The following is a 17,262-nucleotide window of genomic DNA, read 5'->3' on the forward strand; positions in this document are numbered from 1 at the left end:
AAAAAAAAGAAAACAAAGATTCTCACCATTAGGTCGATTGCAAGTATCATGATAAATGGTGAAGAGATTTGGATTGTTAACAGCTTTCATTTGCTTGGCTCCACAATCAACATATTTGGTATAGGCAGCCAGGAAATTAAAAGACAAATTGCATTGGCAAAGTCTGCTGTCAGAGACCTCTCCAAAGTACTGAAGAGCAACGATGGCAGTCTAGAGACTATGGTGCCCCTGATCCAGGCCATAGTCTTTGCAATTACTTGCTATGCATCAGAAAGCTGGACAATGACCAGGGATGATAGGAGAATTGATGCCTATGAGCTGTAGTACTGGAGAAAATGATTGAATATACCATAGACTGCTGGGAGAACAATCAGGGTGGTCCTACAGAGGGTGAGACCAGGTTGCTCCTTGGAGACAAGGATTCTGAAGCTTTGTCTGACATACTTTGGACATGTTGCAAGGAGGGACCAGACCTTGGAGAAGGACATCATGCTTGGGAGAGTAGAGGAACAGTGCAAGAGCAGAAGATTCTCGATAAAATGGATTGATTCAGAGACTAGAGTAAATGGGGAGTAGGTGTACCAGACAGTAAGACTGGCACAAGATAGGTTTTAGGATTGTTGTACATAAGTTCGCTATAAGTCGCAGGCAACTAGACAGCACATAACAACAACATTCAGTACACTCTTCCAATATCACAACTGAAAAGCATAGATTGTTCTTCTTTCATCTTCTTCACTGTCCAACTTTGAGACATAATAGCAAGTGATTGAAAAGACCATGGCCTGAAACAGAGACGCCATAGATTTTAAACTGACACCATTGCTCCTTGGTATAACAGAAGTGGTCCTTGACAGCAGACATTCCTATGATATGACCTCTGAAGTAAGAGGCCCGTGGAAAGTATGAAAAGCTCTTTTTAGTTCCTTGATTCTCAAAAACAAACTATTATCTCTAAAGTTATTTTTTCCATTTAACTGATAACCTCAGACAAACGTTAGCCGAGTTACTCACACAACTTTATGACGCCCATCCATACAAACCTACACAGCTGATATTTGGGCAACTACACACTTTATGTGTTTGCAAAATATTTTGTGGGAAAATAATCCAGATTTAATAAAGTGTTTTTTTAAAAAAAAGCTACTTACGGAAAAATCACTCCCAATAGAAGATATTCCCTTAGGTCCTCAAATCAAAATTACTTTCAGTGTTGTTTTGTCTTTTTTAACAACTATCTCAAAACCTGCAAAAAAACAGTGGAGCAGAGACGCTCGCAGAGGTAGGCAATTGTAGGATGTTCTCTGCGAGGACAGCCCGGAGGATTCTGGGAGTTGTAGTCTTTCGGCGCATTCCTGCGTAAAGCTTTGGGAGAAGCTGACTACTCTCCCAGAAACCTCTGCGGCTTCTCGCCAGGAACAGACTTCCTGGGACGCCAAGAGCCAGAGGCTAAAGAGAGGCTCCACTGTGTGGGCGAGCGAACTGCGCTGGGTGGAAGGAGCAGGTAGGTGTGGTTAAAGGCGTTCTGATTTCTGGCTCTTTTTTTGTGTAAGTAGTTGAGAATTCAGTGTGAAATAATGAAATCGAGGGGATTCAGGAACACGGGGAAAAAATGGTGACCGCGTTAGCGAACGTGAGAGTTGAGTGAGTTGTTTGATTAAGCTCTTCAGAATGATTTTGTACACAGGAATGTGGAATTTATCTTGGGAGCAGCCAAGAGCTGGGAACTTGGCTGGTCGCGGCTTGGAGTGTGGAGCTGCAGGTTGCTATTTCTGAATAACCAGCTGATGCTGATTGTGTAATGATGACCTGCTCCCACTCAGTGTTGCAGGGATGGGCTTGCTCACACTGTTGCGGTTTCTTTCCATTGGCTCTAACCAGGAAAGCTTGGGTTTGGAGTCCCCCCGCCCTCAGCTCTGGTGTTCCTAAGGACACCAGCTTAAAGAGAGAGGAGGGGTGAGGAGGGAGAGTGAATGCTGGTTGCCCTGGAAGCTTGGATTGTGCTTTTAATTTTTTTCCCCTCTGAATCCAAAGCTGTGCATTATTAGCTTTGATTGAGCCCGTCAGGATGTAGCGTACCCACTTAGGGTAATTTCTCGGGCTTCTTATTATGTGCTATTATTTGGAAGCTAGCTTCTCAGAGTTTGGAGTGAGCAGCTTTGTTTGTTACCAACTCAAGAAACACACATTTGGAAGAACAAACAAGCAAAAAAAGTAATTGAAATTTCATTTAGGCACTGTTTTGGAAAGCATTTTCTATAATAATAAGGCTCGTTATAAACGCCTTAATCCAGGAAGCTCTCCCGCGTTTACAAGTTTTATGCTCATCACACCTGTTTGAGATAAATAGACTTGAAGAGGAAGTAGCTGGTGCTTGAAATAGATAAACGAAGCATTTTTAAATGGCAGGCTGAACCATGGGTGGAAATAGCCACTCAAAAAAAGCATTCTGGTTCTAAATACCAGGATGCATACAGCAGCTCGGTCTTGCCTGGTTTTTGTCAGCATTGTAAGGAGCTACTAACCCCGAGGTAGTTCCTGTCTGGAGGTTCGAATCCAGTTAGCTGCTGTGTGGGAGAAAGATAGTCTGTCTCCTCCCATGTGATTTACTGGCTCTCAAAACCTACTGGAAGGCTAGCTATAGATCACTTCTAACTTGATGGTAATGAGTTTGGGTGTTTTTTATTCTTTTTAAAAAGTAGTGCTGGTGGAGCAGTGCTTACTGCTGGCTGCTAACCAGAAAGTTGACAGAAGGCTGACAGTTCAATCCTGTCCAGGTGCTACTTGGGAGAAAAGACCTGGCACTCTGTTCCCATAAAAATTACAACTCAATGGGTAGTTTTCTTCTGTCACTTTGTGTGGTTATGAGTGGAAATTTGAATGGCACTTCACAACATATTTTAAAAATGAAAAAAGAAGCAATTTCTGGTGCTTCAAAGAAAACTGTAGTAGTTTCCCCCCTCCTTCATTATAATTATGAAAAGGATCTTAAAATTCAGTGTTGTTGTTGTTAAGGGCCGTTGAGTCGTAGGGACTCATAGGAACCCTGTGAACAAAAGACTTGAACACCTGTATAACTTTCATCATTTCTCCAAGTTCATAGAGTTTCCAGAGGCAAATTATTTCGGAAGTGGGCACCACTCCTGCTTCCAAGCTTGTTTTAATCAGGGAGTTCCACCAAACACTAAAATTCAATAAATACTGGTAATTTCTTTTCAGGATAATAAAGTGACTTCTTCCTTTTTCTTCTGTATGTCAAATCACAAAGTGAGTATTGTTTTTCTCTACCTTCCTTATAAATAAATGATACATGGATTTAAGGGTAAACATCTTTTTTTTAAAACACTTTGAAACCTAAAGTCAGCAGTTTGAACCCACCAGCCTCCATGAGATGATTATGTGGCAGCCAGCCTTGGAAATCCTATAAGCCAGTTCTATTCTGCCATGTAGAGTTGAGTCAAGATTGCAATGCTGCTGACTTTTTTTTAAATTTCATTGATTTTAGATAATTGTTAATGGTGGTTTTTTTTTTTTAATTTCATGTGAATTCACACTTAGAGAATTTATACCAATTTTTACTATTTCTTTAGGTCCACATTGTGTCTACTCTGCTGTTGATGTGCATATATTTCTTCTTACATGATTAAAATTATTTTAGAATTATCAGATATCTCATAGGGTAAGTACAATTTTTTGCATATCTATTCCTTCTTTCCTTCCTGCCATCATATATTATACAGTAGTGGCACTTTCTTTTTTCTCCTTCCAACATAATTAAGGTATAAGATAGATTTCCTTTTTGAGTGCAGTGTTGTGTTCTTTTTTCCTCAAAATGTAAGTAGAAGAGACCTCTATTGCTGTCATCCAGAATTAATTTAGCAACTATCAGATATGTGTTCTTATACAGCTGTTTCTCACAATTTCCCTGATGACATGCTCCCAACCACTACTCCTGTTCCAGACTCGTTTGAACTCTCATTCAAAACCACAGAAGAAAATTCCTTTGAAAACATTTTTTATTGGAAATGATAGTTCTGATAACCTTTACTTGTGTATCAAATCATGTCTATCTGAAATTTTATTCTCTGAAGGTCCCAGTAGAATAGACAATCAAATGACAAATGTGACGTGGTTGTTTTGAAGCCAACTCCACATTTGATTTGGTCTATAACTCCTCCAAAGAGAATGTTCTATTGTTATTGTCATGACTGTAATCATCACTGTTTACTGAAAGTCCAGATGAAAATCATGTGCCTGGCTAAAGAGAGTAGATCAGTCAGTCTTCTTACTGATTTACAGTTCTTTAATTTACGGAAGCTTCTATTTGTGACCCTATTCTGGTTAGCAAAGGCTTTATTACTCATGATCTTATACACTTTGTGGGGCATTTTATATATGAAAATGTAGAGATTCAGAATAGATAGGTGACTTGCTAAGTCTGTAAATGGCGAAAAATGACTGACATTTGGATCTTAGTCAATATCAGGTTTCCTTCACAGATGAAATCAAGTCTGCATATGTGTGTGTATGTATAATAGCTCAAAGCTGTCACTCAGCTAGTGTTCATAAGAGATCATTAGATTTGTTAAAATGTGTTCCATACTCCCTAAAATATAATGGATCAATTAGCATTGAAAAATAAGCATTAATTTTCTATTTAACAACGTAAATGATGGTTATACATATAATCCTTGGTAGCTGGAATACACTGAAATCAGAATAACTATTTCTGTGGACAAGATTGTGGAAAAAGTTAGTCTCGGTTGACATGGTTAAGAGACTGGCTTTATGAAGAGCCTCATAATTCTCATAAAACAAGCTAAAACTGAAGAAAAATCAAATCCACATGAGTCAAAATCTTTACTATATCACACCTGAATTTTGAGATTATTTTAAAAATAGATTTGTCTTATTTATTACTAATCAATGAGGATTAGATGAGTCGTGATAAATGAAGCAAGTGGTAATTTAAAAATCAGGAATAAAAGAAAATACCTAAATTGATGTCAGATGGACTCTGAAACTTGCTCTAGGATGTTGAGAAGTTAAAGTGAAAGGAAGAAATGATGAAGTAAGCTGAATAGTGTTTCAAATAGTTTCTGGGAGAGACAGTAAAAGTATTATAATGAAATGTGTAAAGACTGAATTAGAAAACTAAACAGGAAGAACTAGTTGGCATTTCTCAAGCCAAAAAAACTGCAGAAAAAAAATTTAAGCCTCACATTGTAATTTGAAAGATTCTTAAGGTAAAATGATGAATGACTTGGGAAGCATCAAAAGAAGAGGAAAGGAATACACAGAATCAGTGTACCAAAAAGAACTAGTCAGTGTTCGGCCATTTCAGGAGGTAGCATGTGATCATGAGCCAGTGGTATTGAAGAAAGATGTCCCACGTTGCACTGAAGGCATTGGTGAAAAATAAGTGTTCAGAAATTGATGGAATACATGGAGGAATGTTTCAGCAGAAAAATAATACTGAACATGCTCACTCATCTATGTCAAGAAACTTGGAATACTGAGACCCAGCCAACCACCTGGGAGAGATCTATAGTTGTGCCCATTCCCAAGTAAGATGATCCATTAGAATGCAGAAATTACAATATTGGTATGGTACAATGAACACTCTTGGTACCAACAGCCAGGAAATCAAAAGACAAATTGCAGTGGAAAAGTCTTCTGTCGTGGACCTCTCCAGAGTACTGAAGAGCAGTGATGACAAGTCTAGAGCCTAAAGTGCTCCTGATCCAGGCATGATCTTCAAAATTACTAGGTGTGCATCAGAGAACTGGACAGTGAAACATTTGAGCTGTGGTGCTGGAGAACAGTATTAAATGTACCATGGACTGCTAAGAGAACACACTGTTCCAGAGAGGGTGAAACTAGGCTGCTCCTTGGAGACTAGGATTTTGAAGCTCCATCTCACATACTTTGGGCATGTTGCCAGAAGGAACCAGTTCTTGAGAAGGACATCATTCTTGAAAGGGTGGAGGTACGGTGCAAGAGAGCAAGACCCTGAATGAGATGGATTGACTCAGCAACTGGAGAATGGAGGTAGGTGTTGGAGAAAATGAAATTGGCTCAAGGTAGACCAGGGTTCAGAGCTGTTGTATATAGAGTCGCTATGAGTTGCAAGTGACTCAGCAATACATCACAACAACACGTTAGTATCACGTGCAAGTAAAATATTGCTGAAGATTATTAAAAACCAGCTAGAACAGTACATGATGGAGAACATCCACAAGTTCAAATAGTATTCAGAAGAGCCTGTAGAATGAGTCATTGTTAATGTTAGATGGATCTTGATTGATAGCAGAGAATACCAGAAAAATGTTTACCCGTATTTTATTGACAATGCAAAGATATTTGTGTGCATCAGAAATTATGAATAACACTGAGTGGAAATTCCAGAACATTTAATTGTGCATTTGCAGAACATGTACATGGACCAAGAGACAGGCTTGAACAGAGCAAGAAAATGGTTTAAAATTAGGAAAGGTATGTAACAGGATTGTGTTCTTTCATTCAGACATAATCCTTTTATATGCTGAGTAGTTACGTGAGAAGGCGAATGATAAGAAGAAGAAGTTGGCATCAAGATTGGCGGAAAACTCATTAACAGTCTATAATATGCAGATGCCACAACCTTGGCTTCTGGATTATTACACCTTTCAATATGTATTACATCTCAACATTTAAAAAAAACAAAACTTCACAACTGGATCAAGAAGCGTCTTCATGATAAATGAAGAAAAGATTGTAGTTGTCAAGGGTTTTGCTTGGACCCACTGTCAGTCAGCACCCATGGCAGCAGTAACCAAGAAATCAAATGACATTTTCCCTTGACAAATGCACTGCAAATAATGGCTTTAAAGTGTTGAAAAGCAAAGATGTCATTTTAGGATGTACCTGATAGTTATTGTTTTGTTGTATGCATATAAAAGCTGGACAATGAATAAAAAAGACTGGAGAAGAATAAATGCCTTTAAACTATGGTGTTAATGAAAAGCATTGAATATGTAAAGAACTGTCAAAATATCTTAGAGTATAGCCAGAATACTCCTGTTAGGCTTTGTCTCGTGTACTTTGGGCATATTTTCAGGAAGGATCAGTTCCTAGAGAAGGACATCATATTTTGTAGAGAAATCATGAAAAAAAGAGGAAGATCCTCAATGAGCTAGAGTGATAGGGTGGTTGCACCAGTGGGTTCAAGCATAACAGCTCTTGTGATGGTACAGATCCAGACTGTTCTGGCCTGTTGTACTGTGAGTCAGAATTGACTGGGTGACATACACCTGGTAACAACCACAAATTTGACATATTAACCACTTTTAATGGACAGTTGTTATGTGCTGTCAAGTCAGAACCAGGTCATACCTGACAGTGGGTTTTCAGAGACTGTAAATTGCACAGGAGAAGATTGCCCATCTTTCTCTTGTGGAGCAGCTGGTGGTTTCAAATTACATACCTTTGGTCTGGCAGTGCGGCTCTTACTTTACCAGTTGTCCACCAGAACCTCCTTTAATGAACGGAGGAGTATGCAGTACATTTCTATTAGACTGAAGTGGATTGCCTTCCTAGCTAGCATTGAAGTTAACCAGTGTTGCCAAATTTAGGTATATATTTCCAGAACATAATCTGTAGGTAAGTTTTAAGAAAAACCTCATGTTCTCTTATTTGATGTTTCTGTGGGAAGAAAATTAATTTTGCTTTTGAAAAAAGGGAGAGATATTTGGCCAGTAAGCCGCCCGGAACACGGGTCTGGAAGAACATAGGATAGGATGGATAATCCTGAATGAAATGAATAAATCTGATTCTGTAACAAATTTGAAATGTTCTGTGTTCTGACCAGACACAGGTAGACCCTCCATTTATTTATTTGTTCATTCATCAAGTAATTGCCTTCTGTGTACCAGTGTTGAACACAGGGAACAAAACAGAATGATCTCTGTCCACAGATTCACAAGCTGGTGGAAAAGATAAATACACAACAAGATAAATACCAAGCAAGATCCTTGCTTCCAGAGAACACGTAATAAGGTGCTACCAGAAATTATAACCCAGGGCCAAAGAAGAGGCTTAGCACTGACCTTCCTGGGTTGTTTAAGCTATAGTTAAGAATTGGCTTGTAGCAACAAGTTTAAGTTTGGTACAGCAATTCAGTTTATTCTTGTTCAGCTCCTCTTCTGAGAATTTGCATTTCCACCCCAGAGATATTGAACCAAAGTCTGTATTTTCAACAAAAATCCTCAGGTGATTCTGTGTATATACATGTGTTGCATAACATCTGTTCAGGAATGTCCAGCCACATATCTCTGATCCCTTAAGATTATAACAGTTCAGAAATCTTGATCAAAGAATGAGACCTAGTGTCCCACATACTACATGCGTTTATGTTAGATCTCTTGTATATGTGTATGCCATGCGTGTAATGATACAGTACATAAACTCTGTAATACGTTATTGTATTGGTAGTTGTCCATTGCCATCAGGTCAGAACCGACTCATGGCTGACCTGTTACTGGTTTTCAGAGGCTATAAATTACACAAGATTTTCTCATCTTTCTCCTGTGGAGCGGCCATTGGATTCAAATTGTCCACCTTTAGGTTGGAAGGTCAACTCCTTACCCAGTAGGCCACAATAAATGACTGTTATTGGTTTGTGTGTATACTGTACTTAGTATCTAAAAAGTTTATTACATAACAGTGTGTACTTAGTCTATGTACAGCAGCATCCAGTCTTACATGCTAGTCTCTGCTTAATTTTCTTTTTAAAACATTACTGTTTTTAAACAGTAATCACGTTTTAAAGCCAGTATCAATGGCTCCCAAACACAGTAAAATTAGTGCCAGTGATAGCAGCTTCAAGTGGCAAAGAAGCATATATGGGAGTGAAATAGAATGTTATTAAACAACATGGAGACGGGCATTGATGAATGCTGTTGGTTGTAGTTTAGGTATATCACGCTTAACAGTCATGACAGTCTTAAAAATCAAACAGTTCTCCAAGCTGGTAAAAGGTCAGCTGTACTGAAAGCTACAAAGCTAACACAAATGTGAGCAGGCCTTAGATACAGAGAAATTGCTGATGATGTGGATTTAGGATTTCTCAGCACTTTAACAGTTACTGATAAAGCATGAAGCTTGTTCAAGATGCTTTAAAAAAAATCAGGACCAGACAACAATATGATGTTCACACAGTGTCCAAGTCACATAATGTTCTGTTTCATAAAATGTACATGACTATACATAAGAATCACCAGGCAATCATGTTAAACATAGGTTCTGATTCTAGAGTGGAAAGGCATATTCGACCAGGAGGTCAAACTATAACAAATTGATTTGAAGCCCTGTTGAGGACGGAAGAATTGTGTGAACGAACACCTTAACCAGATCAGAAAGTGTCAAATTTGGGAAGTGAAGAAAATCAGTATGGTTATGCAGAACAGATGGTGTAAGCTATGGAAAAGATTTAAAACTTTAGAGACAATTCTAAGGACAACAGGGAATCATTGGATGGGAAGAAGTAGGAATATGTGATTAAGTTTGCATTTGGAAAAAATAGTTCTGCACTCAAGATTGGAAGACAGTTTATTCTCTCACTATGAACAGATCCTATCCTGCAAAACAGCATTAACTCTTAAGTTTTTGATCACTAAATATATTCCTTCTCCCAACTTTTTGTATAAAAAATATTCTTTGCCTTTCATGGTTATATAACTTATAAAATCCGTGGTATATCAAGTTTAGGGTGTAGAAAGTGAAGTTTAAAGAACCTAGGACATTGATTTCACTGCTGAAGTTAAGTTTTATTTCAGGGAAAAAAGATTAATAGTATCTCTTCTGTAAAAAAAATGCTGTAGTATCTTTCTTGATCCTTATATAAATAGGACTTTGTCACTTTGAGGTTTTGACCTAAAAACGCTTCAGCAAAGCAAGTTCGGGGGACTGATGTAACACTTGTATTGATTTTGATGCAGGATAGATTTTAAACACACTCATACAGAAATAAATATTTAAAAAAAAAAAAAGAAATATTGACCTACTTTCAGTATTAATTCATTAATAATGTTTGCTCGTCTGTAGGCTACTAGAGTAAGGTAATTCATTCAGATCTGGTTTCTCATTCTTCTTTTATGATTGTAGTCAGAGGCACAGGCAAGCTTGATTGGAGAAATGCCATTGAAGCTGGTGGTACTCTTAAGTTTGTTCCCTCCCTTTGCAAACAGAAAGTATTACAATTTTGTTAGGGTCTTCCAGGGTTACATGAAGGAGTTCTCAAGCTTTGAGAGAAAAGGGGGGGGGCTGTTTTCTTAATGCCTTTGCAACTTTTTAAATCAAGTCCTCATTCTCTTTTGTTGCTCAGTCTTTTACCTAACCCTGAATGATACACATTTATGTGCTTCATTGATTCACTTTACTTAATATCTGATAATAATAATTTGAAATACAGTATTCACACAGCTGCTTTACCACTGTTACCATTTTGAATTTGTGTAAAGCAGCAGTGTTAACAGTTCGAATACTTTTTTTGTATGACTGTTAATAGATGGGGAGCTGATCCTTACGGATCTCAGTGTCTCTCAGGGCCTGCAAAGACCTTACATGTATTACTGCTAGTAGTAAATAACTGTTAAATTAATAGCTGCTTTGTAATAGCCACTTGCAGCCTACCAGCACATCACCCTCAAAATTATCTCATCTGAAGTAACCACTTCTTATCTCATGACTCTTGGCCCACTTTTCATGAATTATGTGGGTTTAGAATAGGACCCAGTCGTCATTTATTCTGTCTAATGCCAGGCACTGTGTAAGTTGTTTATAGTGTATTGAAAGAGCTAGACAAACGAGCAGAAACAGTAGGAAGCCAAATTCTGGAGGTTAGTATGCTTGGCAACCTTTTCCAGTGTGAACATTACCAGACCAGTGCTAGACCAAGGTATTAAGCAACAGTCTTTTTCTAAGTTGCAAGTTGGAGAAGAAACCCCACAACTAAAATAAGACAATAATTCTGTTTTAAATGTTTTCCTCCATAAAATGTTTTGAAACACTTTCTTAAATCATTTTATACTTCTGGAAATACTAGAAATATAAACAAGTAGTTAGCTAAAAATTAATGGAGAAATTGAAAACTAACCATGTTTAACTTGAGGACTTTTTTAAAGTGGTCACTTGTGCTTAAACTTGGACACTTAAAACAGCCATCTATTTTCTGCTAGTTGATTTAAAATGAATCCTAGTTCATACAGCTGGATTAAATAGACTATGCAGTATTGTTTCCTAAAGGACATTGTGCCTCCTATTCAGATGCACTAGAAAATCACAACCTGACCCAGTTTCCTAGAGCCTTTTTACATTGGTCTTTTTTTCTGCAGCTAAACTCCAGGGAATGCTATTCCACGATCATAGTAGATATTATTTCACCCTGCAAAGGTTGATGGGTTCACTGAACACTGTACTGTGAAAATAAAAATATTCTCAACCTGACCTTTCTTCATCCTCTGACCCAAAATTAAATATGTCACCTTTTGTTCTTGTTTCGTAGTCAGAATCATTTGAGTGTTGTGAATGAGTTTCAAAGCTTCCTTGAAGAAATTAAAGCTGAATAAGATAGTGATTTATATATACAGAAACACATCTGTTTTAAGTTGGTATGAAAGAAGGCTTTGGGTAATGGTTGGTTTATTTTCCCTATAATAAGTAGCATTAGAGCGAAATTGTCTTTATTTTATAAATGTCTTCATTCATGTTATGAGCAGCAATTATGTAACAATGCTTATAGATTTCTCTAGAAAATACTCAGATTGTCTTGAATAGGCCAGGAAGTAGAGTATGATAATTTTAGAAACCTTTGTGATTCTCATCTGTTAATTTGACTGACTGACTATGAGTTCATTACACTTTACAGTTTCTCCAGCATGCATCTAGGAACCAGGTCAGTTTGCCCTTTCCTGTTTGCCTTTCAAAAAAGGTTCCTTGAACTTGCCCAGTGTGCCAGGTAGTGAGCTGGTCACTAGAGGTGAAGAAAATAGTTAGCACTTGCTTAGCAACTATCATATGCCAAAACTGTTCTAAACCTTTTACAGTAATTCATAAAAGCCTTAGAACAACTCTGTGAGAAAGGTAGTGTTATTTTTCCTTCTAATAAGGAAAACCAGGCACAGAGAGGTGGGAAAAGTGGGGATTGAAACCTGGGCAGCCCGGCTCAGCATTGCTCTCAGCCACTCTGTTTTCATCTCGTACTTCTAGCCCCGCCAACCTTTGTCATTTAAGAACCTTTAGTTGTACTCTGTGCCAGTTTCACTGTATATTTGCATGAGCATTTGGAGTTTTGTATTTGTGGCTGATTAAGGAGGTCTCTGACACGTAGAAGTTACATGCATGTTGAATGAATGAATGATAAGAGAGTTTTAGAAGTCATGTTAAGAGAGTTTGGACTCACTTTGATTATTCCTTCGCTTAGCTGTGCAGGATGAAAGCATAAAGCCTTCCCTGCTATATGGTCCAGTCAGTGACAGCCCCTGGGCTCTTGAGGCCACACTCACATCTTTTTTTTCCCAACAAATATTTATTGGATGATAAATAGCCAAGTATATAATCATATAATTACCTTTCTTTAAAATGTTTATTTTATACTGGTTTACTTACAAAGTTTGTATACTTTGTTTTTACACTAGATCTTTCCCATTTTCTTAACCCACCCCTCCACTCATCAAATTGTACGACCCTATGATTACTCCACCCCACCCATCTTCACCCCTCTGTCCCCCCCTTTAGATCCTCACACATATTTTTCTAGTTATCTATTTTACGATAATGGTCTTACATAGGATTGGTCCTTATGGAACTGAGTTCACTCCATTCCTATAGTGCAGGAGAGGAAGACCCCGGATGAGATGGATTGATACAGTAACTGGGGCAATGGGGGTTGGTGTATTGGAGTCAGTGAGATGGGCTCAGGACAGGGCAGACTTCAGAGCTGCTGTACATAGGGTCACTATGGGTTGTAGGCAACTTGACCACACATAACAACAGCAACATTGTGTATTGAGAGGAAAGGGACAGAACAGAGTGTTCCTCTTTTGCGTTGGTCACTAGTTGTGTCCCTAACAGGTGCCACACTCTCCTGTTCTGCTCTCCTCTTGTTGGTCCCTCATGATTTGTCCTCTTGTGTTACTCCCCAGTTGCACTGGCAGTACCACACACGCCTGCCTGCCTGCCATGGGCTGCCGGGATGTTCATGCCGCCACAGTCCTCTCCTTCCTGTGTGGAATTGCCTCAGTGGCAGGCCTCTTTGCGGGGACGCTGCTTCCCAACTGGAGGAAATTGAGACTGATCACGTTCAACAGAAATGAGAAGAACCTGACTGTTTACACAGGGCTGTGGGTGAAATGCGCCCGATATGACGGAAGCAGTGACTGCCTGATGTACGACACTACTTGGTATTCGTCGGTGGACCAGCTGGACCTTCGAGTTCTCCAGTTTGCCCTGCCCCTCAGCATCCTTATTGCCATGGGTGCCCTGCTGCTCTGCCTGATCGGAATGTGTAACACAGCCTTTAGGTCCTCGGTCCCCAACATCAAACTGGCCAAGTGTCTGGTCAATAGTGCAGGCTGTCACCTAGTGTCCGGGCTGCTGTTTTTCCTGGCAGGTACTGTGTGCCTCTCCCCGTCCATTTGGGTCATCTTTTATAACATGCATCTGAACAGGAAGTTCGAGCCAGTCTTTATGTTTGACTATGCAGTGTATGTCACTATTGCTAGTGCTGGGGGCCTGTACATGACTGCCTTTCTGCTGTTTATTTGGTATTGTGTATGCAAATCTTTGCCTTCTCCTTTCTGGCAGCCGCTGTATTCCCATCCTTCCAGTATGCATACTTACTCACAGCCCTATTCAGCACGCTCCCGCCTCTCTGCCATTGAAATTGACATTCCAGTAGTTTCACACACCACCTAATGGGAAAGGAGTTAATTGTTAAAACTTCTTTTGTAACTTCACATTCCCTTTGTGTACTACCCACTACAGGGAGGGTGTTTTTGGATCTGTGTACATTTTCTTTGTTCCTGACCAGTCAATGAAACCAAATGTGTGTGTCCTGGTAGAATGAAGTGCTGCTAGTTTTTATGAAAAGAGCATTATTTTAAATGTGAATCATTCCTTTTATCTTGCTTCTTACACTGGAAGGATTTTTAAGCTCCATGTTGTTGTTACATCAGTGGAAAAGACCTGTTTCTCCACTGAGATAATTTTGAGTAGCATGGTAAAATAAAAATGGCCAAGAGGAGTTGTATACAATCTTCATGAACATTTCAGAGATGTATATCCAGTTTTTTCTACCTAAAATGGGGGTAGGAACTGGGGAGTGGGGGGAAAGACTTATTTCAAATGTAAAACTAATTCTTTCAGGTAATGGTTATATTTTAACAGTAGTCTGACAGCTTTAAAAATGTTTAAAAATTATTTTCTCTGGACTAATTATATTGAATGAATAGTATTAGTATTTTGAATATGACTTTCGTAAGTTAACTTCTACCTCATGTCAGTGTTTAAGGAAAAAAAATGCATTTGAAATGATACTAGAGAGAATAAGCCTAACATTTCCAACTGTTTATTAGTTAATGCTTAATATTTAACAATTCTCAAGGTTGATGACTCTAGAAGTGTTATTAGAGTGAAAAGGTGTCACATAATGGATTGGCACGTCTCTAAAGCAGAAACTTTTCCTGATGTCATTCACAAAGTGACATGCATACCCATATATAATTTCTCAGTAGGTAAGAGACAAATAGAGAAGCCTTGGGGATTTGTTTTTTTTAAAGACATAGTGATAGTGTACTTGAGGCTAATCTTTGATGGTGATGATGACAAACAAGCAAAGGTAAAGTATGAGTTTTCAACAACTTATGCTTACACTGATTCGGTTGCTGCACCCATTTCAGATCTCTGCCCAACACTTGGGTAGGAGGTGTAAAGGATCCGAAAAAGGACTCCTGCTGGTATAGTATATTACCAGATGGCTCATGGTTTGAATCTACCAGCCTTCAAGAGAGAAAGATGAGGCATTCGTCTCTTGTAAAGATTTACAGCCTCAGAAACCTGGGAGAAAGCCACCATGAGTTGGAAATGATTGGGCTTATAGAGAATCCAAAGGAACACACCAAACCCACCAGTGTCTCTGCAGGAAAAATAGATCTGAGAGTCTGCTTTTGTAAAGACTACTGCCTACAAAACTTCTGCTCTATTCTGTAGGGTAACAATGAGTCAGAATTACGTTGATGACCTGTCATAAAGGGTCCCCCAAAATAATGAGATCTAGTCCCTTCTGCTAAGAAATTGTAATCTAATAGAGAAGACCAAGCCTGCTATTTTGGAAACAGCCTGACTTCTTTGGACAGCTAACCTAAATTTTTCAGTGATTGATTTAGTAATATATTTTAAGAAACACCTACCTTTCTGGCAGGCAGGCTTATCACACACCACCAGTAATCCTCTAAATTCTAAAAATTCTGCTTACTTCAATTCATAGAATCCTTAGAGGACCTGTGTTAGCTTAGTTCTGTAATAACACTATCGGACACATGAGAACATGCAAAAGTGGTAGAGAAAGCCTATTGTACCCTTTTCCATGTGATTTACTGAAGGGAGAAAAATTTTTAAAATTTTTATTCTAATGGGGTAACAAGATAAAACCATGTTAATACTACATTAAAAGCTTGGAAGTTATGGATGCTGGTCTTTCCCCTTGTGAACTGGAACTCTTTGGTGTAATTTGTTCTGTATAAACACTGTTTCATAAGAATTTTGTTCTGTTAACTACTACAGATTTTTTTTAAAAAGCTATTTGCATGGTAAAAGATTATTTGTGAGGGGGTTTTTGTTTTGTTTTTTAAAAAAATCTGAATGACTGTGGTCCTTATGTGAGTATTTGTAGTAAACACTATTATAATAATTCCAACTCTAATTTATGTACATAGCAAATAAGCCCAGTTGCATAATTTTAAAGTGCCATGAGTAAAAAGCATGCAAGAGTTATTGGGTGTTTTGTTTGTTTTTATGTTATAGCTTCTTATTCCTTCGGATTCTTCTCAGGTGTATGTTATTTAATTTTGATCATTCCAAAAGAGTGGCAGGTGGAATTTTGATATTAATTGTAATTTTCCCCCTTTGCTTATTAATTTCAGTCCCCTCTCTGAATTTTTGCCCAGAAGTGCCACAAATTCCACTACTCAATTGTTTATTGTATAAACAATGTTGAAGAAAAATAGATCCAGTCATTAAAGATACTGGAAAGTTTTTAGTCCATGGGATCATAAATATAAACATTAAGTTTTTCCTAAAAAAAAGTCTTTTGGCTTCAGAACGTGTAGCTCCAAATTAGTATTTATTATGAAATAGCTTGGCAAAGGAAACAGCTGTTTCCTTTGTCTTTTTCTTTACTGTTTTACAGTTGCTACCAATTGTTATTCTTCAAAGCCATCAAAGGAGAGCAAGTGTTTGTATTTCTTTTTAGACACTTTGGAGCACTTACCAGGTTATCATTGTGATGGAGAATAGCTTTGTGAAAGGCCTATTAACATTGAAGATCTTTTACAGAAGCCAGTTTGGAACACAATCTTAAGTAGAGTATGATGCAGCAGGTTTGTTTATCTAGCCATGGGGGAGAAAAAAGAAAGATCCCTAATTTTACTTTGCTTGTAAATATACAACATAATGGTTAATTTGTTTGCTGTAAACTGCAGTGTAAAACCTTGATAAAAAACTGTACTCTACTTGATGTTTATTAAAGATGTATTTTTATAATTTTCTGCTTCTGCCCTCATTTTCACCACAGCTTAAAAGTGACATGTTTTGAGAACTATTTTTCATTTGTATGTAAACCGAATCCACTTGAAGTCCTGTAGGATAAGAACTAGAATAACGAATTCAGGAAACACGAAGACACTCCCTACATTCCTAAGAGTGGATCGAAGAGTTTACACTACACAAAATGATGTCAGTGCAGTTGGATTTGCTTCATTAGTGAAGTTTTCTAATGGCCCTATGTGATCATGAAAATCAAGAATTGTCAAATGGTTAAATAGGAGGCCTCTCCCTCTTCAAAATTTGAAATCATTGAGAAGTTTGCACACAAAACAAGTTACCTCAAAGTGTCTGCAACCTGAAATTAATTTTTATATTTAGACTGAGTCTCCTGATGGTGGTTCTGATGTGTTCCCACTGAGACCCATGGATCTATGATAATGTGTTAGAAGAGCCACGTTGTTC

The 17,262-nt window shown here is 38.1% G+C and overlaps 2 protein-coding genes across 2 annotated transcripts in view; both read left to right on the forward strand.

Moving 5' to 3' along the window:
- The window catches only part of GTPBP10 (GTP-binding protein 10 (putative)), a 49,135-nt gene extending 46,794 nt beyond the window's left edge, over positions 1–2,341 (forward strand). Inside the window, 2 exon segments of the mRNA XM_006903645.1 lie at positions 1,394–1,504; positions 2,235–2,341. Of these exon segments, the coding sequence (XP_006903707.1) occupies positions 1,394–1,504; positions 2,235–2,341 (218 nt within the window).
- Positions 2,342–13,218: 10,877 nt separating this feature from the next.
- CLDN12 (claudin 12) lies at positions 13,219–14,001 on the forward strand. Its single transcript, XM_006891457.1, has one exon. It carries the CDS (start codon positions 13,219–13,221, stop codon positions 13,951–13,953), a length of 735 nt encoding a protein of 244 aa, XP_006891519.1. The 3' UTR covers positions 13,954–14,001.
- Positions 14,002–17,262: the final 3,261 nt, after the last annotated feature.

This window comes from Elephantulus edwardii, unplaced genomic scaffold (assembly GCF_000299155.1).
Source record: "Elephantulus edwardii isolate Elephantulus edwardi_28Jun2011 unplaced genomic scaffold, EleEdw1.0 scaffold00098, whole genome shotgun sequence".
Classification (NCBI taxonomy): Eukaryota; Metazoa; Chordata; class Mammalia; order Macroscelidea; family Macroscelididae; genus Elephantulus; species Elephantulus edwardii.